The 22,014-nt window shown below is 41.4% G+C and overlaps 9 protein-coding genes across 9 annotated transcripts; 2 read left to right on the plus strand and 7 right to left on the minus strand.

Moving 5' to 3' along the window:
* Nucleotides 1–150: 150 nt before the first annotated feature.
* Nucleotides 151–1,704, minus strand: BYT42DRAFT_501816 (transmembrane amino acid transporter protein-domain-containing protein; the record flags this gene model as incomplete). Its single annotated transcript, XM_051564787.1, has 4 exons — nt 151–329; nt 406–810; nt 894–1,420; nt 1,496–1,704. 4 exons carry the CDS (start codon nt 1,702–1,704, stop codon nt 151–153), a joined length of 1,320 nt encoding a protein of 439 aa, XP_051420651.1.
* Nucleotides 1,705–3,780: 2,076 nt separating this feature from the next.
* On the minus strand, nt 3,781–4,545 carry BYT42DRAFT_580989 (uncharacterized protein). Its single transcript, XM_051569566.1, has 2 exons — nt 4,327–4,545; nt 3,781–4,258 (listed from the first exon to the last, which is right to left on the minus strand). The coding sequence occupies exons 1-2, from the start codon at nt 4,508–4,510 to the stop codon at nt 4,194–4,196; spliced, it is 249 nt and encodes an 82-aa protein (XP_051420652.1). The 5' UTR covers nt 4,511–4,545; the 3' UTR covers nt 3,781–4,193.
* A 1,543-nt stretch (nt 4,546–6,088) lies between these two features.
* On the minus strand, nt 6,089–7,593 carry BYT42DRAFT_580993 (cyclin-domain-containing protein). The gene is made up of 3 exons (XM_051569567.1): nt 7,568–7,593; nt 7,118–7,503; nt 6,089–6,988 (listed from the first exon to the last, which is right to left on the minus strand). Exons 2-3 carry the CDS (start codon nt 7,355–7,357, stop codon nt 6,341–6,343), a joined length of 888 nt encoding a protein of 295 aa, XP_051420653.1. The 5' UTR covers nt 7,358–7,503; nt 7,568–7,593; the 3' UTR covers nt 6,089–6,340.
* Nucleotides 7,594–8,743: 1,150 nt separating this feature from the next.
* Nucleotides 8,744–11,031, plus strand: BYT42DRAFT_580999 (WD40-repeat-containing domain protein). Its single transcript, XM_051569568.1, has 9 exons — nt 8,744–8,871; nt 8,937–9,132; nt 9,250–9,390; nt 9,485–9,592; nt 9,646–9,748; nt 9,810–9,874; nt 9,936–10,093; nt 10,156–10,259; nt 10,324–11,031. Exons 1-9 carry the CDS (start codon nt 8,853–8,855, stop codon nt 10,735–10,737), a joined length of 1,308 nt encoding a protein of 435 aa, XP_051420654.1. The 5' UTR covers nt 8,744–8,852; the 3' UTR covers nt 10,738–11,031.
* A 1,253-nt stretch (nt 11,032–12,284) lies between these two features.
* Nucleotides 12,285–12,684, minus strand: BYT42DRAFT_581003 (uncharacterized protein). Its single transcript, XM_051569569.1, has one exon. It carries the CDS (start codon nt 12,665–12,667, stop codon nt 12,374–12,376), a length of 294 nt encoding a protein of 97 aa, XP_051420655.1. The 5' UTR covers nt 12,668–12,684; the 3' UTR covers nt 12,285–12,373.
* A 985-nt stretch (nt 12,685–13,669) lies between these two features.
* On the plus strand, nt 13,670–14,398 carry BYT42DRAFT_595120 (ORMDL family; the record flags this gene model as incomplete). The annotated part of the gene is made up of 4 exons (XM_051570823.1): nt 13,670–13,727; nt 13,801–13,913; nt 14,001–14,149; nt 14,248–14,398. The coding sequence occupies 4 exons, from the start codon at nt 13,670–13,672 to the stop codon at nt 14,396–14,398; spliced, it is 471 nt and encodes a 156-aa protein (XP_051420656.1).
* Nucleotides 14,399–16,940: 2,542 nt separating this feature from the next.
* On the minus strand, nt 16,941–17,108 carry BYT42DRAFT_482563 (uncharacterized protein; the record flags this gene model as incomplete). The annotated part of the gene is made up of 1 exon (XM_051563703.1): nt 16,941–17,108. A coding segment is annotated over one exon (168 nt), but the record flags the coding sequence as incomplete, so codon positions are not given.
* Nucleotides 17,109–18,962: 1,854 nt separating this feature from the next.
* Nucleotides 18,963–20,662, minus strand: BYT42DRAFT_76663 (PQ loop repeat-domain-containing protein). Its single transcript, XM_051572825.1, has 4 exons — nt 20,308–20,662; nt 20,094–20,220; nt 19,393–20,019; nt 18,963–19,313 (listed from the first exon to the last, which is right to left on the minus strand). The coding sequence occupies exons 1-4, from the start codon at nt 20,391–20,393 to the stop codon at nt 19,155–19,157; spliced, it is 999 nt and encodes a 332-aa protein (XP_051420658.1). The 5' UTR covers nt 20,394–20,662; the 3' UTR covers nt 18,963–19,154.
* BYT42DRAFT_581014 (protein-tyrosine phosphatase-like protein) lies at nt 20,509–21,525 on the minus strand. The gene is made up of 3 exons (XM_051569570.1): nt 20,963–21,525; nt 20,819–20,863; nt 20,509–20,693 (listed from the first exon to the last, which is right to left on the minus strand). Exons 1-3 carry the CDS (start codon nt 21,392–21,394, stop codon nt 20,529–20,531), a joined length of 642 nt encoding a protein of 213 aa, XP_051420659.1. The 5' UTR covers nt 21,395–21,525; the 3' UTR covers nt 20,509–20,528.
* Between the last annotated feature and the right edge of the window lie 489 nt (nt 21,526–22,014).

Consider the following 22,014-nt stretch of genomic DNA (forward strand, 5'->3'; position numbering starts at 1 on the left):
CTTGTTCAATACAATCTAGGCTGTAGGGTGTCTCATTGAAAACAAAAATACAAAAAGAAGAACGGGGAAAAAAGGGAAAAAATGGATCGGGGATGATCCAGCAAAAAGAATTTGCATGACAGGACATAGGCATTATATGGTGGAGGCGTTTTATGCGGGAGGAGGATGGATAAAGGAATCAATAGTGACGTAAAGAGTATAGACCATGATACCCACACCCCAAATGACCAAGCAAATATCGGCAATTTTGGATTTCCAGCTGTTGGCGATCTTGAAATGGAACATACCGGGGAAAATGAAACAGAGAGGCACACAGGCAATGGATCCGACTAAGAAAATAGTTCAAAGCGTAAGTATTCTTCAACAATTTTTTTCACTGCTCAAAATATCCAGTACGATACATACTTAAAGAGACGAATTTGTCAAGATTGTCACCGCCGACACCAAAAGCAATACCCGCACAAGCAATAGCGAGAATGGCTCGGTAAAGGTTCTTTCCCCACTTGACCGCTAAACTGTCACGACCAGAACGGCACTTGTAGAAAATAGCGTGTTCGAGAATCTTCAAAGCAGGGAACAACATGAGAGGGGCAGTCAAGATAATGGCGACCGAATACAAAAGATCCACAGCAATTGTCAAGCCGTGTTCCGCAGGGAAATTGTAAATCACAGCAGCTTGAATATTTTTGCCGTAAGCCAAGTAACTCAGGGTGCCAATAAGAATGTAAATAACCGCGACAATAAGCATGCCAACAGTGATAACAAACTTGTAGCGCTCAGGTCGCTCCATGGATTCGACAATAGGAATGACTGTAGTAGATGACAGAAAAAGACAGTGAGAAGCGTGCTCCAGAACACAAATGCCATTGATGTATGCAACTAGAAATACTTACCAAGACCAATGCCTTCAAATGAGAACGTTGCGGTACCAATCATCATACCAAAGGAGGCTGAATTGACGGCGGCGATACCTGGACCGATACCATAGTTGTGAAGGTCATAGGAGGTAAAGTAGATAATAGAGATCAAGCCAAAAAGAATAAATATGTCGGCTACAATAGCGGCAAGCGACAAGCGGGCAATGTGACGGATAAGTGCCATGGGGATGATGATAACTAAAGGCATCCAGATGTAGTACTTTTCTTCAATGGTGGCTCGATGATGTGATAATACGTCAGCGACGTTGACAAGATTGCCGGAAATGAAGATGAGATAGGAACAAACGAAACCGATTTGGGAAATAGTGATGAAGAACAGCACGATATAACGGAGAATGGAGCCATACAGGACACCACCGACATCACCATAAGAACCACCCACCACTTGCTGCGCCTTGACCAATTGCAAGAAAGCGAACAAACAAATAACAGCAATCACGACCATCAGCACAATGGATAAGGCTAAACCACCGTTATCGAAACTATGGATGTGAATATGAATCGACAATTAGTTCAAGAGAAGAGCTCCATTACATTTCATCCATTGCAAAACTTACGCTTTAGGCAGGAAAAGCACACCGGAACCCAGAAATGCCTTGAGAAACATGAACATGGCTTTACCAACCGACGCTTTCGGTTCATCCGATATCACCACTTCCTCCTCTGCAAGACCCAAGCTAGACTCTTCCTGTTTTCCATCCGCGGTCACTCCCGATGTTCTTGAAATGGTGCTTTTTCGCTTTTCTTCATCCGACAATTGTCTCATACGGGGTTGATGATGATGGTCTTCCAAACGTTCACCAGCGAAATTGCCGTACATGGAAGCAGCGGACAACGTAGACATACTGCGAGCCATGGATCTCCGAGAAGAAGCCATCGAATGAGCAAAAGATGTAGCACGACTTGACAAACCGGGTCTCATGTGCGGACGGCTTCCTTTAGGCGAGGCATCGATGATGCTGATACGATTGGGCTTGTTGGATACGTTATTTCGCGGTTTAGCAGGGTCGTGCATAATGGAAGACCGTTGATTGGGAAACCCTTCGCCCGATTGCTGGCGCGATGGCGCATTGCTTCGAGTGGGTGAATCTTCTTGTCCGTTGAAACGGGATATAGAGTTCGTGGACATTTAGTTTCTTGGAGATTAATTGACGTGCAAAAACAGAAAAAAAAAGGATTGGGGTAAATTGTGTGAGAATAATTATATACTGGAATGAAAAAAAAAAAAAAGTTTTTCTCTTTTTTATTGAAGCGGGTTCCAAATTTGTATAGAAGTATTCTAATGTTCGATGCGCGCTACTGGATGCGTTTTTGACACACCGGGTTTCAACCGATCTGGCTGGGTAAAGTATCGGGAAGGTGGTACACCTGTTGTCATGGAGTGGATATTTCTATATTCTCAACATCATTCCGCAGAACCCGATGATGCCATGGTGGGTTATTTATCTATCAAGACGAGTGAACAATGATTTTTGACATGTGTCACCACCAACTTGTTCATCATGCGGTCCTGCATTGGATCACGCAAACTAACTTTTTCAGATTCGCCTTTCGGTTTACCATGGCCACTGTAGCTTATTTCCCAAATGACATTTCTATTTTTAGAACCAAGATGGCCTTGGCAACCTGATGAAAACTTTTTGGTTTGATGAAATCATCATGTTTGAGCACTAATTCATTTTGGTTGAAGAGACACCTTTTTTTTTTTTTGACAAGGATTTCCATATATGGTCAATTGACGTCATGATGATGAGGCTTTTTTTTTTAAAAAGTTTAAAAAAAGGCAATCGTTGTGGATCGACAAAACCCAATCAGAGATCAACAACTTTTCATCTCAGTTTCAAACCATTCTTCAGTCGCCTGTTTGGGATCGTTGAACCGTGGATGTGCGGTATAGAGAAAAGTCTGTCTAATAACACATTGCACTGCAATGATATGATATTCCTATAGTCTGTTAACTAAAGGATTACAAACAATTCGGTTTAGTAATGGCGTATACATTATATAGTTGGCTTGGGGATGAGACTAACTTTTTGTTACTGCATTCTATTGCCTTTGATGAGCGAACATGAGAACTGGGACTTGCATGGTTTTGAATCGCCGTTTATTCACAATTTTGTGGGTCTCCCTCATTTCACGAGATGTTAAGTAACTGTTCTTCTTGTCGTAGCAATTCCATTGAAGACATACAATAAACGATCCAATACCTACCATCAGCCAGCATGGCATGGTTTGTCTACGCATGGTAACAGAGTCGAAGGGGGGGGGGTTTAGAAATCGGCAATAAAACAAGATACATGCATTGGTGTCACCTTAATCCAATGTTTTGGTAACCGATCATATATCAACAATCTCAATGAACTCAGTTCAGTACGTCATAGAGAATGGTATAGCGCTGGGAGAAGAAGAGTGTGCGAGATCTGTCGCCGCTTAAAGAAATGTATAGTTGCTGACATCGATGTTCAGTACGGATGTGAATCAAACTAGAAGACGATCATTCACGGTATTCAGATAATAAATCAAATTCTCTCATTCTACTGTTCCATTGTTCTATCTCATCTGGTCCTCAAAACCCCACCCTTTTTGTAACTGTCGGTTTTTTTTGATGTGAAACGTTTTTGCATCAGTTCTATGGTGCCACAAAGACGATGCGCTGCAGTGCAATTCAGCACCCGACACCTTTGTTGAGAAAATTACTGCAGCCTGCAGCATGACCCACAACAGAAAGATTCATGATAGAGCATCGCACTTATTCAACTATGATCCGCACACAAGATTTCTCCTGTCGCGTTCTTCATGCAGTAGTAAGCTTAGAGCCTGTGAGTGAATTTACTTTTTTAATGTCCCTTCTTATACTTTCATATTGGTAAATCATGGTATAAGTATTTCATATCAGCCCATTAAAGTAACGTTTGGCCCTAATCAATCATTTACGGCATGTTTTACAAAGATGTAAAGAATCGCATCATGAAACGTTTCGTGCCATGGAAGATCACTGGCACCACCACTAACAGCAGTCATCCCTTATTCACGTTTCTTTCCCTCTGATTCTTGCAACTGATATCCAGACCGCAGACTAATAAAAGTTGACCACAATAAAACCATTACTGTATTCAACGAAATCTAACGCTATGCACTTTACAAAATCACATCTTCGAGATTTCAAATAGACCATTTACAGTAAGAAAAATACGGAATAATAAGACATGTACAGTTTGACTCGGGCGCCCGGGATCGTAAAAGATAGATGATACATTAGAGACGGAGACCACCATTCACCTTTGCATAACCCAAAACCACCGCGATACCAACAACGAAACCTACAATATGGAATGATTCTGATTAGCGAAAAAGATTCAAAAGAGGAATGTTGGAAAGAAATACCCACCTTGGTAGAAGCCGATGGCGGCAGGAGAGCAAAGGAAGCTCTCAGCTTCCTTGACCTTGGGGCCGGCTCTGCGGCGCAAGTCATCCAATTCAGCTCTCAAACGCGTAACTTCTTCTTGTGCGCTGTTGGAGGCCTTGTCGATATTTTCATTAATCTTCTTTTCAGCTTCGCGACTGTTGGACATTGTTGATACTTTTGATTGGGAACGGGAAGAAAGAAATGGGAATGAAAAGAATTCGTTCGCAGTGGTGTTTCATCATGGGTTTATATGGGGGTTGGGCATGGATTGCATAAACATGATGCAATCAAGCATAAAAGAAAAAGTGACGTCGATGGTAAAATTTACGCAGTCAGCTTGAACTTGAACTTGGCCAAAAGGGTGGGGAAGATTCACGGATTTTCCTCATTGGCCAAAGATGATGAGACATGAATCCGTATTTGGAGTTCCACTGAGACTCGCCATCTGCTTATTTGTGGAGTATATGTTCTTTCGTATGCTTCTAGCAGAGGAAAAGCAGAAATATAATGATTGCCATATTTGGTTTCGCGTTTTCATTTTTTTTCTCACAGCTTGAAACCAAGGAAACAGTGAGTCACACCATCTCAGACCGCCTTTACTTGTTCAGAACGTACTATCTTTCCTGCTCTTTTTTACCATCTATTTTATCATAGAATAACAGATTGGAAATCATTTAGCTGATGGTTTCCCCACGTGCTTATGCTTAAAGCCACCATTTCGAAGTCGGTCACGCACAATGACACAAACAGTCTCCAGAAATAATTCACATGATAGTGGGCTTGCAGAATAGATAGATGATGATTTGATCAAGCATTTTCGCGTATTTTGGTAATAACATGGCAAAAACTTTCCGGCAGTAAATTTCCAATTATTTTCTGCTGTCATCGGTTTTGTATATCTTACAAGAACGCATCTGCATCGATGAGATGTCTCTGTTGCTGTGAGCGGAAATTAAAAATAGTTGTTCGCGCTTTTCACCACAAAGTGTCAATAATGCCTACTATGCAATCAACTACTTCAAGCTTTTAATAAATGGTTGATATTTCTCGTAACATGATATCGTCTGTATAGGTTGTCTATCAAAATGTTGTATGCATTCTATATTGAATCAATCTTTTTCTTGAGCATGGCAGAACCCAGTGCGGGTTAAATCCATCGGCTAGTAGTTGGCGTGACTCATCTTATGAGATCTTTTTTGTTTCAAATCATCATAATCCCAATAGTGTATCTCAAAAGCTTTTATGGAATCATAAAAATCTGAATATCTAACAGCGAATCGTCAGACCACGACGAAACATGCTCCATCCTGTTTACACCTTTATCATCAGTTTCAGTAGCATTGATACATGTAACTAAGATTGTATAGCCATGTAGAGGCGAGTATGTCTGCAAGATAATATGAGCATGCAAGACATAGCTTATCTTCTTGAATCTTTTTTGATAGGCAGTCCGTGCTACACTTTCTGATGTATTTCTACAAACTCAGCGGCGGCTTCAATGTTTTGATGATGTGGATGTCCGTGGTCATAAAAACACACGTCCTGAAAAAAAAGATTCGCCAGGGTTCTGGCGCGGAGTAACGGGAAGGTTATGTCAGCTGACGAATGGATTCATCCAATGGAACCACGACAGATAGGTGTTTGTTTCAAAAAAATATGAAAATTTTTTTTTTGTTCATTGTCAGGTTACAAAAAAAAAAAAATATTTTTTTGGTGATGTTGCAAGGGCAAACAAACAGTGATGTTGATTTCATGCAAACCAGCGGTTCTTGTAACAGTTTTGAAATATTTATTTATATAAGAAAAAAAGAAAATAAAAAACGACTACAAATACAAAGAATAAAAAAAAAGTGCAAGAATAAAGAGAGTGCGGGTGAGCGAAGTGAGCGACAAAAAGGGAAGAGCAATATACACAAACGGTCAAGGAGGGAGGAGAATAGAATGATGAGGGGATCATGAAAACTTTTTCTTTGGAATTATTGAGGAAAGGGGGTTATCACAGACGACGGTGTTTAGACGGATGAAGAGGTTCTTGTTCTTCTTCAAGGGAGTTGCGACGTTTACGTCCTTCTTCTGGTGGCGACAGCATACCAAAAGGTGCCAGAGTTCTGAAGACCGAAGTCGGACGAGGTTCGGGGGCTTGGGAAACCGTGGAATTTCGCAGAGGAGAAACGGGTATTTGTTGTTCGTAAAGATTAGTGGCGTGCTTCTGAGACGGTAATTTCAGATGGCACTGAAGGATATTAATCCACTGATCATAAGTTTCTTTTCGTACAAACAGCTGGTAATTGAGCAATTGCAACATGACTTTTTCAGCATGGTTGATTTCCGCGACATTCAGACCGCTGACTTTGGACCAGGCCGAGTTCTTGTAAGTCTTGTCTTGCAAAAACTTGTGGGCACAAATAAGGGCAGCCAAGAACATACGTCGACCGCAGGAAACATACACATCATCCGTCGAATGTTCCTGAATACGGGGGCGAATACGGAATAGGTAAAAAATCGCCAACTGAAGCGTGGAGTGGGTGGTACGGGAATGCTTTAGGATATGATGCAAGAAAACGTTCAAATTGGCAATAGGTTTGGAAGACGGATTACTTGCAGAGTTTGGCCATATAGAAGTGATAGCTTGCACGGTCACCTCTGTTGGGAAAAAGAAAAAGTATACGCCGGTTAAGAAAAAAGAAGGTCTTTCCATTTATTTCACACCATTCACTCCTCAAATGTCCCTCTTTTTTTTCTTTTGTCTCCATGGTTGCACGCGATGCTTACCAACAAGGGTATTGACATAGAAACGTTGTTGCTCTTGCTGCTTTTTGTGCTGGTATTCCAGTTGCAAGAGTGGTTTAAGATTCAAGGCTCCAGCGTGATTCAATAAGAATTTAACCAAGGCGTTGTTGTCGCACTGCTCAACCGCAGCAGCAGCCGTCGTCGTAGAAGTGTTTGTCATTTTCGAAAAACCAAAACGAGTTCTATTATCGTGATTTTTTCCGTCGAGCTCACGATGGAGCATTTACAACAGAATAATAACGGAAATCATCGTGGTAAATAAAAACAAAAAACAAGGGAAAAGTGAAGAAAAAAAAAAAGAAAGAAGTAGAAAGAGAGAGGGATTAACTCCAAACACTGATGGGTAATTCATTATGTTTATATACTGAGGTACCAAGAAATCTTTTTTTTTTCTCAGCAGCGGACTTGAACTAATGAGTCACCGTTTGTACAGCTCAACTTGGGACACATTCCTGTTTTGGAAATTGACACACCAAAATGGATATCGCCATTTCCCTAATCCTGATGCCTACGACCTTTATTGGAGGATGTATCAAAATCATCTTGCATAACATTTAACTAAATCATTGGGCCGCTTGCTATATTGCTGATTCTGATGACCACACAAGTAGACGAGCAGTACCAAATCCAGCTCGTCCTATCGGGTCCAAGGAGCGCTTTTTTCTGATCCTTAATCTATTCAGGGTCATGATTGGTTAACATTAGACTTACCGCACCAAGCCGACCGACTGAAAATATTTTTTTTCCCTGCCCCCCAGTTCGGAGACGGCGTAAGTCATCCCCCGTGAGAACTGTTTTCCAGTATCCGATTGGCTTGACGGATTGTGACACCAAATACATTGGAAAGGCAAGATGACGCTTTCTGAACCATGCAACATCTATCCATCTCACCATCTGGATTTGTCCACCTTGACAAGATTATCTACTTTGGCGGATTTTTTATTTCTATCCTAGCGACTTGGGATTCGTCATAACTCACACCACTAAACCATCCACATAGATCTTTCTTTACGCCACTCTGATCTTAACTCACACCTATTAGTCCCCGGATCTATTTTAATTAAAATATCATCTCATCTTTTTTACTTGATATTTGATCATATGGTTGTAAGAATGGTTATGTTATTAGCCACATTGATAGGGCTTCAAATAAAATCAATGTTGGTAGCGCATGAAAAGTTTTCGCAGACACAACAGCACCTTTGAACATGTAAAATTACGCCATTTCCCACCTTATCTCCTCAGTGTTTATCGCCACCTCTCTGCACACCGTCAGAGATTTCCAAAAAGAACAAAAATGATGCTGGACGGCATCAGCGTATTATCGGTAAAACATTCCTTTGGTTCATGCTATTATTCTGAGCATGGAAGTGAGTTCAATACAGCTTGAGCATTCTTCACCATAAGATTCTTAATTCTAAAAGTACATGTTACTCTTGATATGCGACACAGATATCCCCTGAATAATCAAGGCGAATTACACACCTATCAAAGAAAGAAAATAACTTTTTCCCTCTGAAAAGAAAAATCGGCTGTGGAGATGATGACGATGAGCATGTGAACTCATGGAAAGAAGGGACATTGCATCTCATTAAAAGTGACTACGTTTCGTTACTGTATGATGATCGCCATCTTTCCTTTTCTTTTTTCTTTTTTTTTTTCACTTTCAGTACCACTTTTTTCCTTCTTTCAATCCTATCAAGCTCTCGGCTTAGGACATGAATCTGGAATTACTAGGTACCTGACATTCAGTGGCGGGTTGTTTTGCATTGAATGACCCTGGCTAAAAAATAGACATTTAGATCCGTGGGAGCAGGAATACCCTCAAGTCATCGAAGAAACATTAGAAGATGGCTATATACTCCATTCTAAATTCAACAGACGGGGCACACTGCTTGCTGCAGGATGCTTAGACGGTCGATGCGTGGTGTGGGATTTTGATACCAAAGGCGTAGCCCGCAATCTTACTGGTCATGTCAAACCAGTGGCAAGTATTAGGTGAGTTCCCAGTTTACCGATAGTGCGGCATTCTACTACTTTTGGATCCATTGCTTATTATGCCATTCTGGCCCTTCATTTTGATATTGGCGCGACAATGTTGTTACTGTATTTTAGTTGGTCACGGAACGGAAGGTATCTGCTGTCAGCCTCCAAGGATTGGACGTGCATATTGTGGGATCTGATAACTGGCGCCAAACACACCAAAATTCGATTTGACACACCGCTGATGATGGCGCAAATGCATCCAAAGAAAAAGTAACCTGATGTTCTGGCACAAAGCAAAACGTATGGATGACCAACTCAGCTCATCGTCTGATGTTTCCTTTTTTTTTTTGACCTTTCCATTCAGTTTCCGATTCGTGGCCGCTTTATTTCAAGAAAAACCCGTCATCCTTGATCTATCGAATGGCTCAGCACAAAAGATTGCTCTGCCGACGGGAGAAGAGAATGAAAACACGTAAGATTTTTCATCCTAAATTATATCATTCGATATTAAATTGGAAATGATAGAACATCTTATGTCACGTTCGCGACTTGGAACAAGACAGGTCACCGGATATATACCGGCTCTTCCAAGGGTTATGTCAATATCATTGACGCGGAAAGCTTAAAGGTAATGGCGAATCATATCATTTGCTTTAACTTGTCATACTAACCAAGATTTGTGAAACAAGATCATTCATTCGATGCGTGTGGCTAGTACCACAATCAAGTCTATCCAATGGAGTCGCAACGGACGGTGAGTATCTTAGCCGCATGATCGCACACATCAAGGAAAGACTCTGACCGTATTGTCATAGTGATATATTGATCAATGCGAATGATCGCATTATCCGATATTATCGACTTGAAGATCTGGACGGCATTCCCACATTTCAAGTCAAGTTTCAAGATCTTGTTAACCGAGTTCAGTGGAGTCAGGCTTGCTTCAGCGCTGATGGGGAATTTGTGATTGCAGGTTAGTGGGTTTAGATAGTAGCCAATCCTGTGCAACATCGATACGAGACCCTTTGGTTTTAGGATCAGCCCACAAAGCGGAACATAACATCTATATTTGGGATAAAAACATCGGGAATCTGGTCAAGATTTTGGAAGGTCCCAAAGAACCATTGGATGATTTAGCAGTAAGAGGATACAATGGACTAAAAAAGCCAAGGGATGATGAAAATTTATATGCTGATTGCGTAGTGGCACCCTGTAAGGCCGATCATTGCTTCCGTGAGCAGTTATGGTAACATCTATATCTGGACCGCGAAACACGAAGAAAACTGGAGCGCATTTGCACCTGATTTCACCGAACTGGAAGAGAACTTGGAATACGAGGAACAGGAAGACGAATTCGATGTGGTATCAGAGGAGACGGTTTCAAAACGAAAAAATGATGATGAAGACATTGTTGTGGATGTGACCACGTGTGACAAGATTCAAGCGTTCCTGGATTTGGATGATGAAGAAGGAGGAGAAGAAGAAGTGTTTTACTTGCCATCCTTACCATACGATGACGCGGACGTTTTCCCTGCGAAAGACGAAGGCGATGGCTCCACCTCATCAAAAAAACGAATGAAAAAAGCACACAAAGGGTCATTCTCTCCTGCGTCATAAGACGTCATCCTACTCCATATCATTGTACATAAATTTCTCTTACTTTTTCTTTGTGTTAGATCCGTTTGACATGTCATTTTTAGCGTTCTATGCAGCTTGAAACGCCTTACGGAATTGCCTGTATCTGTCTGTGCGTAACGCTTTTGTTGGCCTAAAGTTGATAAGCAAGCGATTGGAGCCGTACTGAACATGAAATACTCATGTGGCAAAATATATATCCGTTGTTGTTGTTTTATTTCCATTCTAGAGTAGCATGCATAATTGCGCTTGATGGTTCGATTTAGTAGTGAGTAGGTCTTGAGTTGCTATCTCTCGATAATCTAATTCTTTTGTGCATATCTTCGCCGTATTCGACCAAGCACTGTTCTCAGCAGCCCAAGTGATTTTATTTTTCGTTATCTCTTTCTTTATACGGGCGAACCTGCTTCAACCCTCACAGTCCCCCGAGAATAAGCGTTGGAATCATTCTTCTTCCTCGTCAATCTTTTTCTCATGCGCTTTAAAGGTAACCGCCCATTGCCGAAACCCGCACTGCCCGCCACGATCGCTGATTATACGATACCGAGTCGTGGTGGGAATGGTGGTGCCAACATTCTGCAAGTGACGCCTTCTCATCTACAGTTTCCAACCAATGAAAATTTCAGTCTGCGTCTCGGCATCTCGGCCTGTTGACAGTAGAACAATGTCAACCTAAAATGTCACAAGTCAAGTCATTAAAACCTAATTTGTGACGCGCGTACAAATAAAAGGCATAATCTCTGCAATTTTATCCAAGTGCTTCTTGCTCCCATTCCCGTTTTCTTTGTCTTTTTATTTTCCCACACCTCCCTTATCCATTATAATCTCTTTTGATTGTTAAACCCTACTGCTTTGTACTTATCGTTCTGATTACCTCTCTCCCGAGCTCTCATTTATCTGCTTTTCTCTATTCAATTTCGATTTCGCATGCTGCTAATGATTGCTATGGAGAGTGCTGCAACAGGACGCCAGTTGGTCGGTTTAATCATTAAGGATATGAAAAACGCTCTGACACGCAAAGCAGAATGTGGCGATCATGACAGCGATGCGCCAGACACTTTAGACGTTAATGGGAGATCACTCCGCCACTTGCCGGAAAATCAAACTCTCCACCATACTGAGACCCACATACCAAGCGTAAATGATGGAGAAGATCATTCGAATATCCAAAAATATAAGAAATATTATCATTAGAACGCGATCGAAGCCCTCGCAGGCACATCACAGGCTGCTTCATTGGTTCGATTTTCGGCATGGTTACTGCGTAAATCAAGCTTTACAATGAACGTACATGGTCAATTCTGTCTCTGGCATCCCATCAAATTGGTATGTATCCAAAAGTGTAAGCCATCTATTTTCCTTATTGACATGGATTTCCAGGATACCTCCCTATATGCAAAGATTGCTTCTACTATTTCCTGGAAGAAATGGGCACATCGTTCCTACCGAAACTAAGGTGTAAAGCTGTTATACGAAGGCTACGGAAGGTCAGCGCGACTGGGCAAAAGGGTGGTGTTAGGTGTTTTCGCAAGACAAGACAAGGCAAGACAAGGTAAGGACAAGTCGGAGTCAGAAGAGAACCAAAAGAACCAGAGACTACGATAAGAAGTACACAGGTTTATTTCTTTATGACTAATAGGGTAGTTATATGAGATGATACGAAACGGAACAAACAGAATGTTAATGAAGTTATGAAATTTATTGAAAAAAATAAAAATAATTTGTATAATAGTATTGATAAAGATAAAAATGAAATAAATAAATGAAATGTAGACCTGCAACATGAGGCAAAGCATGGACATACAAAAGGGAAAACGATAATGATAGAGATAGATATGAGGACAAGCATAGAGATGAGCTCATGGACCAGCATTGTAACGATAAGAAGCGTGCTTAGGCTAATGCTGCACATGGCCGCACATAGTTTATTTTTACAACTGTAAATGATAATGCCTTACCCACCATCAGAAGAAAGAGTTTAATCTCCTTCCGCGAGAACCGAACTGCATTTCCCTCAAAGGCAATGGTCCCGCGAGATAGTAGAACGATAATGCACTCTGTACGAGCAAATTGCTTATGATGAGCATACAGGAAGTTTCGCCAATTTCGCAAAAAAACTCTTGTACGTTGTGTTGATGAGTACAAGATGAGCAAAGGCTGCAGCAGTTGCTATACCAAAGCCCGGTAGATATAAACATCCACATTTACATGTTGATATCTTAGGAAAGAAAAAGAAGAGAGTGCGGGAAGTCGCCAAAGGATTAAGGACAAGGTGTCTTGATGTAAATAATGACATGATTGGATATAGTTCTGACTGCGGAGAGAGATGACCTGGTAAGCAGTATCGGTATCATCGGTTTAGTGTATTTATCTGACAGTAAAACTCAGGTTGAGACAGTTGAGTCTTGTTTATCCGATACCAAAAATCATGTTTCCGCAAATGATGCTTCCAAGCTTTGGTAAGATGAACGATATACGGAGTACAGCAAGGATGACTCAAACTTTGGAAACTACATCTGGAGCAGGGAACAAGAGTGAACATGAGACGCACCTCCTCCAAGCCTACGTTGAATCAAAGCTATCGACTCAAAATCCCATCTCGTGTCTCTGCAAAGATCCCAACGCGCACAACCTGCGCTCGGCGATCTGGCGACCAGAGAGTATCGCCAACAAGCTCCTTGTTGAGTAGGTGATCGCATGCCAGGGAAGCTGTGCTTGAAAAAAGAAAGAAGTAAATTTAGTAATTTTGATGACGTGCACTTGAAATTAAGGGCGTGCCGCTTGAAAATAAGTTTTTTCCCATTCTTTTCTTCCTGTTCCAATAAAAGAAAAAAAAAGGCTCACTCGCTTCAATTACCTTCCTTTTCATAAACAAAAAGCAACCATGTCAAGTGTGAAAGAAAAGAAAGCATACATGACACTGGATCAGAGTTCCATGCCAAACTTTAATTCATCTTGGGTCAATTACAAAGGTAGGTTTGGATGAAGTACGAAAATAACAAGCACTTGCTGTGGTAGTTAAAACAAGTCCTGCGTTTATTTTAGGAGCCTGGTTCACCACTTTATTTGTGGTCGTCGCGTTGAAAGCATTATTCACTGTCATTCCCTTCATCAGTCCCGAAGCAAGTTGGACATTGACCAATCTGACGTTTAACTGCGTATGTACAAGCATCGGTATTGTCAATTCGTGAGTTAGGCTAACCGAGTACGCATTGGGGGGTTGGGGTTTGTTTATATTTGTATAGGGCCATTATATTATGTTTCATTGGGTTCAGGGTATTCCGTTCGAGAACAATCAAGGCGCTTATGATGGATTGACTTTATGGGAACAAATCGATGGTGGAGTCCAATTCACAGCAACTCGCAAGTTCTTGACTGCGGTGCCGATCGCTTTGTAAGTTTCTCTTTTATGTAATACGCTCTATGAGTTGAAAGGCTTGGAAAAGTGATGTTAATTTTTTTTTTTGGCTTTTTGTGAACGTATTGTTGTAGGTTCCTTTTGAGCACTCACTACACGCATTACGACTTTTTCTTATTCGGTATCAATTTTACTGCTTTGTTGGTGGTGCTGGTGGCCAAACTGCCCATTATGCATCGAGTGCGAGTGTTCGGCATCGGCAAAGTCCCTTACGAAATAGATTAACGATTCCCTTGTACGGTTAAAAACATTTATTTTTCCGCCTTTTTTTCCCCATCATACCGGCTTTTTTTATCCTCCTTCTTATCTCTTCCATCTCGATCCAGTCACTCTATGCTCAACATCCCCGCAATGCCTGTCATACGCACCAACATTACAAACTTCTACATTTATTTTCTATCTCAACATTTACACTGTACGCGCACATTGAAGTTTCTTCCCTGCTTTTTTTTTCCCTCTCAATTCGTTGTCTGTCCTCTTTTTCTACTTATTTCTTCATATCTTTATCATGGAATAACGATATCCACCTCTTAATGAATTGAATCTGCAAACTCTTTATGTACTCCATACGACTTGGGTTTTTATTTGTTTTATTTTATTTGCTTCGCTGCTGGTTCATCATGACAGGACTTCTGCCTGGCTATCATCAACGCGAGTGGGTATGCTGTGTTCGATGAAAAATGATGGATGAAAAGTTCGAGTTTAGATAATGTTGTCTGGAAATGATGCAGGATCACGGATATTGCATGAAATGCGACACTCAAATCTCTGAGCTTATGAAAGATAGCCATACATGTATGCGGTTTTCATTTTCAGAAGAATGAAAGGATGAACGTATAAAGGACACGTTTAGCTGCAATTCTGACCGTGACTTATCAGCAACAGATAAGAGACGATATTATGCAGACCTTCCATTTGAAAGATATGCGTTACCATAGGGTGATATTATGCACAGCAAGATCAGCCATGGTCGGCATTGAAAGTTAAATCTTTGCTTCAAATCTCAAAATGACAAAACGAAGAGTCTTTATTTCCACGCAGATTGTGCGTGTGTACCTATTCGATAGCTCTTAAATTGATGAATGAAAACATTTACAAAAGGCAATGGTGAAAGAGAACTCAAAGTTCGTGCCAGAATGTCGACACTACGTTAACATGTGCGCAATTTCATATGAAATTTTGATTCGCTTTTGCCATTTTTCCAGGCAGCCATGATAATTTAGAATGACTCGTTTCCATAAACTGCAATCTCGCTTGTCTATTTCTCATTTCCAACTTTCATAAGTGCGTAATTTTTTAGAAACTTTGACATTAAAAAGACAACAAAAGCCGATAATGAATTCACGATACAGATGCTTCATCATTTTCTTTTCTTTCCAAAGCTGTAAAGTAGTGAATGGGCTTCGACGGTAGCTGGAATTTTGTAAACACTGCAATTATGTGATGATGTGTTACAGCATAATGTATTGGAAGAATACATCCTTATTGTTTGGGATTTCAAATGTTTATGAAGCTATGTAGCTTGGTGGACGACGGTTCTGATCTCCGTCAAAGACTGGTTCTTTTTCTTTCTCTCTTCCACAGCAAACAAAAGAACAAAAAAAAACAAAAAAAGAAAAGCGCTTCCGACAAAGCGCATACTGCATGCATAAAAGTCAGATGCCAGTTCGCCTTTTACAGGTTTTCAACAAAGCCATTGGCTGTTGTATTTTGTCGATTTTATCACATCATCTACAAAATAAAAAATTCCAGCTTCTAATCACTAATGATAAGTGGATCGATTAGTCATGTCCAAATTTTTTACTTTTATTTTATCTATCCTCATTGTAGAAGAACGTAGAAGTGTGGTCCGTTGGTAATCTTTTCGAGCTGCGCTTGCACATTATTCCATGTTTGTGGACATCGAGAACTTCTGATTCGTTGTACAATTGCCATACGCAATTACAGATCTGCTGAAAACAACAACTACAACAGCAACAACAGTGGCCAAACATAAACAAAAAAACTTTAATAAACAAATGATCCGACATTGAGCAAGTGGCATAGCTGCATGCAGCCTTTTGCAGATAAAGTTATCCGTTTTATATTTGTGTATTGTTTCATCATAATACGGGGTATTGAAGGCCGAGGCATTCTTCGAGTTTGCAAAGAGAACAATAATTTCTTGGTTCTGTTTTTTGCAAGTAAAAACGGAGAAGGACCCATTCTGGATACGGAAAACAAAATTCTGTAGTGAGACAAATCATGATAGACAACGGATTTTCCAGTTGGAAACGATGTTACAAATACTGGTTTTAAAAAAGGAAGGTATGACAACTGATGAATAAAATGATTAAAGAGATGTTTTGTCAATAATCAGGTTTCTCATTTGTAGCCCGAATACACAAAAAATAAACACTGATGAGATACAAATATGTCTTGTGTTTCGTCATTCACTTTATGTACGATACATTGGTTGGCATACAATGTGAGGAACCAGGCAGATTAAAAGAATAACAAAGCAGCTCAGATTTATTGGATTTTTTTTTTCGTATATGTAAAATGACGGAGTAGATGAGGCGTGTATATGCGTAAGTGTATGTTTGGATGAATGTATATGAATGAGATGAAACCAGCATCACACAGTTGGTACATTCTCGCTGGCGCTGCAGAAGCTCGTTTATCCCAGATGGGGCGGCGCAGCTGTGGATGGGTAGTGGTGGTTACGCGAGTATGACGAACGTGTCAAAACTCTAAAATAATCATAAGGAGATGGATCGGGCGTGTAATGAACTCTTAGATGACGACGCATATTGCTCTGAACACTGAAACGTCGATCACAGCCTGGATGAGGGCAACCATGCGGTTTTTCGCCTGTATGCGAGTAGGTATGTATGCGTAACGACGATGGGCGTGAAAACGTTTTACGGCAATGAACACAGTGATAACGAAGCGACATTGACATGGGATGGTCAGAAAATGGAGGATCAGAGGCATCTTTGGGTATCAGCAGAGGGGATGAATGAGTCATCATTGCCGTGGAAAGGTAGCCAGGTGTGGTGTGAGCTCGTGTCCGTGGAGGTCGCGCTGTGGGCCATGCTTGACGAGCCGGCGGACATCCATCCGAAATAGGTGTCAGCAAGGGGGAATGGGGCTGGCTGTAACAACAATTAGGAGCAGACCGGCCATTGGGTTGATTAGGACCGTCCAGTGTTATGTTGGCACTGACGGCACGACGATGAAGACGCATATCCCTGTTGATGGTGGATGGCGCTGGGGCTGGGGAGGAAGGGTATGAGTTTCTGTAACTTGCCATGCCTGATAATGGAGGAGGACAACAACAGCAGTAAACATCGGGCTGCATGGACGGGGCTTCAGTGATGTGGCGCTTCGCCGATGACACATGCGGATAAGGTACAGGATACAAGGGACGCGATGTAAATGCAGCTGAATTGGTTATATCTGTAGCAGGTTGAGATTGCATCTTGGTGCGGGTTGCCAACGTCGAAGGGGCGGTCACTGTTGTTGTTGTTGACTGCCGTTGAGGCGAAACCACCGGTTCCACGGCTGACAGATCTACCGGTGGCTCCTTTGGTAAAGCTCTTTCCAACTTGCGCCAACCAGAACCAAAGGGCAAAGAAGGAGGGTGCTTATCTGCTGATTGGGGTGAGAAACTGTTTCTTCCTTTCATTCATTTTTACCAACGACGTACCTGTACGAGCCGAACTCAATGGAATGTCGCCGAACATACATCGCAACGAAGGAAGAACAATGGGTTGAATCTTGACATCAGCTGTTTCCATAGTGCGTGCTTATGGTTGTCTCTTTATTTTTAAAGTTTTCTTGGATCGCAGAGAAAAAAAAAAGGTTTGTTTTATCTGTGAATAAAAAAAGGGGGAAAAGAGTTCGTGGGCGAAAAGTATGAATATATAAGCGTAAAGAAAGAAAAAAAAAGAGTCCAAGCAAATTAAACAAATCATAAACATGTGGTCGATCAATATTGATGAAGGCTGACCCGACTTACATGTATACATGTTGCTATGCATATGTGAGTACACACATACATATGTACGCACCCAGTCTTGCTTGCTTTTTGTTTTTGTTTGAATAAGACTTGTGGATTTGTTTGGTTTATCGTGTACAACTTTTAGGGGAAATAAAAGAAAGAGGGGGGGGGGGAATTGGGGGGAAGAGAAGAGGAAATCACCAACCAGTTTGGGGGACCAACACAGAAGACGGATGGGCTAAAAAGAGGAGCATCTATATCATTGGAAAGAGAGCGACAACCGGAAGGCAGAAACATCGTACAAGGTGATCGATGGATCTCGTTACATCATATGATTCTTCCATAACGTTCGTTTGTATTTCCAAACACTTCTGAGATGAGAAAGCGCCTCAGAAGCGCACAGACATACCGGTGGCTTTTTTCCCATCTTCTGTCAAATGGACGTTTGAAACGCCAAAGAAAAAGCATCTTCCTACGCTTCTATTATTCTTACTTGTTACTTCTGGCTTGCAAGCGGCGTTGGGGTTACATATGCCTGATAGTTTTCGCCATGATATCGATTTGCTGCCGTGAAACTGATTTGATCATCAAATAAACACTGATCGCTTGTCATAGATAAAATTCATCGCCATCACGGAAGTGTGGTATCCGGTTGCCATGGTTCTTGGCCCTTGGGGGTTTTTTTTTCTTTGTTTTGTTTATAGTTATCTTACGTCAAGATGGGATGGATTTGTTTACTTGACGAAACACGGTTGGTTGGAGTAACGTTTCTTGGTGAGACAGTTTGCAAACCTTAATTCAATACAAGAAGCTCGGACAATGTTCCGAGAATCGTCACCAAACATGAAGACCAATTCCAAGTTGGCATAAGAAAAAAAATATGAACGTTGTTTGTATTCATTCTCAATTCTCCAATGATGATGCTCGACCAGCAAGTTTGGCCAATTCATCCTTATCATGCCCGCTCTTATGGTAGGTATAGAATTGGAAAAAGATCTAAACCAGACGTGTGATAGATAAGTAAAAAAAAGAATCTAATATCATGCGAGGCGAACCATTTACCGTAAAATCAAAGAACAAGGTACCACCACTGCCGAGGAGCCATGGATAGTTGACCAATAAATACGTGCGATCCATGGATTGAAGGAAAATGGACTGGATAGGATAGCATGACCAAAAAAAAATCAGAAACAAGCAACCAAACACCAAATGACAAAGTGAGTCATATACTTACAAAACAAAAGGTCAAATTGCCCATGACACTGAACAAAAACATGGACAAGCTCAAACCTTCCACGCTCTCGTTTCGAAAGTTTTGCATGATCTGAGGAATACGACTGGTGCAATACAGAATGGCACTTGCCCAGCCTAGCAATTGGGGAACGAGACGCCAGTGACTGAGATCAACCTTGTCTTTTGGATCACTGGGGAAAAAGAAGAACACCACACTGCCTATCGCGAGTCCCAACCACAGGAGAACACTGATGAACGTAAAGTATCGAACGAGCCGACGCGTTCTGGGGGACATTTCTCGCGAGGTAGTGGCAAGCAGGGTGTAAGAGCTCTCGCGACTGAGGGTCTTTTGAATCAGCGGAGTTCTTTCCAGTGCAACCACACAATGGCTGTCGTCGCTGCTGCTGGAAGATGAACTACTGGAACTGGAGTGGCTGGAGTGGCTGGATCGACGAGAAGAAGGGGGTATCACAGTATGAGAGGTATAGGCCAATGTTGGCTCAGAGATGGACGCATCGGACGCTACCACGATCTCATCCACTTTTTGACGACGGTAATGAGTACGGTAATAAACAACTTGACCCATCAATAACACATCCGCAAATAAATAGTACAATGCAAGAAGCAGCTAATCAGGGATTTCAAAAGTGAGACAATGAATAAAAAACTTTTGATCGACGCAGCTCATCTTTTGGCACTCACCATTGTCAATAACAGATTCTCAAGGATGATACCAAGCAAGTTGAATATATCACCAAAGATCCAGAACAGTAGGAATGAAATGGACACACCATCGGTATTTTTCCGGATGTAGTTTTCTTTCAATTGTCTAATATCAGAACCGCCACTGCTTAGCAACAATATCACCATTTTTTTTTTTTTTCATATTGCAGGGATGCATATTATCATCACTCACGGTGTAAAGACGACGATCCAACACGCAATGCTCAAGTATCCGAATATTTGAGACCACAATTCACGATTGAAAAGCTGATCGTCCATTGAAAGAATCTGCAATGAGATAAAACACTGTAACAAATCTTCTATGTGTGTTTTATTTTGGGGTGGAGTTTTTATATGACAATTGAGGAGAAAGTAAAAAAGTTTAAGTATGAGTCACGACAAATGGTTGTGTTTCTAAATTTTTTTTTCTTCTCTTTTTCGTTTTGCCTTTGTGGTTTTTCTGAGCCAACCGAGCCATGACTTTCTTCGACTCGATCTCGCATTGTATGCTTCAATAAACCGCAGCTGCGTCTTATTGAGAGCTCCTCTCCTGTGCTGTCGAATGTACAGAATAGCATCCTGTTGAAAAAAATAATTAAAAACATCACGAACAATAATAAGCAAATGAATGACTTTGAATTTTTAGTTCTTCCTTTTTTTCTCTTTTTCTTCCCCGCATTTGGCGGTCGTTTCAATTATCATACCAAAGGATCCATTCCACTTTCCACCAAAGAAAGAGTTACCATCACCTATATCAATTCCGGCAATGGAATATGCCACATGAGAATTAGCATCTGTGTGTACGTGGGCAAAACAAATTACCCTTTGTAGGTGATCTTATTACTTACAGGCGCTCTTCCAATTCCAGCAACACAATGCACACCCAAAGTCGTACCATGTCGCCGTGCGTCTTCTGCCAGGTGCAGCCAACGTTGAACAGCTTCGGGGCTAGGCACACCGCCGTCTTCGAATTTAATATCGTCAATCACCTGTATCCCAGTCTCTTTGTGCAAATCGTCCGCATCGTATTCGTGGGTTCGACCGTCATGAGTTTGGCGATGACATATTCGCACGAGGTGGGCAACATTCTCTTTGCGCAAAACATCAATGTATTTGGGAAGTGTATCAGACGTGGGAGCATCCAAAATTAGGAATTTCTGATCAGTGATGGGTGCTTTAATAACAGATATCATTACAACACAAAGGAGATTAAAAAATGCAGGTTCGATGAGGGGAGAAAACAAGAGAAAGAGAAAAAAGGGGAAAAAAGATTGAATCATATTTCTTTTTGTTTACTAATGTATTGCATATGACGAAAGAAATCAAAACATGAGTGATCATCCTGCGCCAACTTTTTTGAAAAGATGTAATTAGCTTACCCCTTGGGCATACTAAAGTTGGGACAGCGACGACCCTGACTTGATCGATTGCCTTTGGAAATTAACTGATCTGGCGTTCCTCTCTCGGTGACCAAACAGAATATGGCCAAGTTTAAGTACTGCCATTAGATCTCGCAGATTGCGTAGGAACCGAGCCGCCCGTGGTTGTTTCGCCGCCAATCCAAATTAGCACGAAGTCGGCTGTTTCGCCTTTCGGTTGCCCCGCCCGTGCATTCACCAAGGAAACAATGAACGGGTGGCTCACCGCCAGCCATTTAGAAGGAAGTGGGTTGCCCGCCTATGAGCTGTTCGTCGCCAGCCAAATTAGCAGGAAATGAGTTGTTCCCGATAGGTTGATCATGTTTACATTTTTGATTTGTATATCCAATAATAAGCATAAGCAGACAGGGTCAGTTTCCAAAGCAGCTTTCTTTGAGTCGGTGACCTTTGAGACATACTGTAATACTTCTGGCCGCTCCGTTCTCCATTCGGCGGGGCCAGGCAGTCGTCAACTTCTTGAA

Source organism: Radiomyces spectabilis (genome assembly GCF_025331425.1).
Source record: "Radiomyces spectabilis strain NRRL 2753 chromosome Unknown BYT42scaffold_11, whole genome shotgun sequence".
Classification (NCBI taxonomy): domain Eukaryota; kingdom Fungi; phylum Mucoromycota; class Mucoromycetes; order Mucorales; family Radiomycetaceae; genus Radiomyces; species Radiomyces spectabilis.

What these genes read in the sequence shown, in the direction of transcription:
- BYT42DRAFT_581014 (XM_051569570.1), bottom strand. Translation starts at nt 21,394, where the DNA reads ATGATTCAATCTTTTTTCCCCTTTTTTCTCTTTCTCTTGTTTTCTCCC. An exon ending in CTGGAATTGGAAGAGCGCCT is followed by an intron (nt 20,864 to 20,962) that starts GTAAGTAATAAG and finishes GAATTGATATAG; the next exon opens with GTGATGGTAACTCTTTCTTT. An exon ending in AAAGTGGAATGGATCCTTTG is followed by an intron (nt 20,694 to 20,818) that starts GTATGATAATTG and finishes TTTTTTCAACAG; the next exon opens with GATGCTATTCTGTACATTCG.
- BYT42DRAFT_580999 (XM_051569568.1), top strand. An exon ending in AAACCAGTGGCAAGTATTAG is followed by an intron (nt 9,133 to 9,249) that starts GTGAGTTCCCAG and finishes ACTGTATTTTAG; the next exon opens with TTGGTCACGGAACGGAAGGT. An exon ending in TGGGGAATTTGTGATTGCAG is followed by an intron (nt 10,094 to 10,155) that starts GTTAGTGGGTTT and finishes CTTTGGTTTTAG; the next exon opens with GATCAGCCCACAAAGCGGAA.
- BYT42DRAFT_76663 (XM_051572825.1), bottom strand. Translation starts at nt 20,393, where the DNA reads ATGGACGATCAGCTTTTCAATCGTGAATTGTGGTCTCAAATATTCGGA. An exon ending in TGGATCGTCGTCTTTACACC is followed by an intron (nt 20,221 to 20,307) that starts GTGAGTGATGAT and finishes TTCTGATATTAG; the next exon opens with ACAATTGAAAGAAAACTACA. An exon ending in GCAATTTGACCTTTTGTTTT is followed by an intron (nt 19,314 to 19,392) that starts GTAAGTATATGA and finishes TATCCTATCCAG; the next exon opens with TCCATTTTCCTTCAATCCAT.
- BYT42DRAFT_581003 (XM_051569569.1), bottom strand. Translation starts at nt 12,667, where the DNA reads ATGTGCAGCATTAGCCTAAGCACGCTTCTTATCGTTACAATGCTGGTC.
- BYT42DRAFT_580993 (XM_051569567.1), bottom strand. Translation starts at nt 7,357, where the DNA reads ATGCTCCATCGTGAGCTCGACGGAAAAAATCACGATAATAGAACTCGT. An exon ending in TCTATGTCAATACCCTTGTT is followed by an intron (nt 6,989 to 7,117) that starts GGTAAGCATCGC and finishes TTTTTCCCAACA; the next exon opens with GAGGTGACCGTGCAAGCTAT.
- BYT42DRAFT_580989 (XM_051569566.1), bottom strand. Translation starts at nt 4,510, where the DNA reads ATGTCCAACAGTCGCGAAGCTGAAAAGAAGATTAATGAAAATATCGAC. An exon ending in CGCCATCGGCTTCTACCAAG is followed by an intron (nt 4,259 to 4,326) that starts GTGGGTATTTCT and finishes TCCATATTGTAG; the next exon opens with GTTTCGTTGTTGGTATCGCG.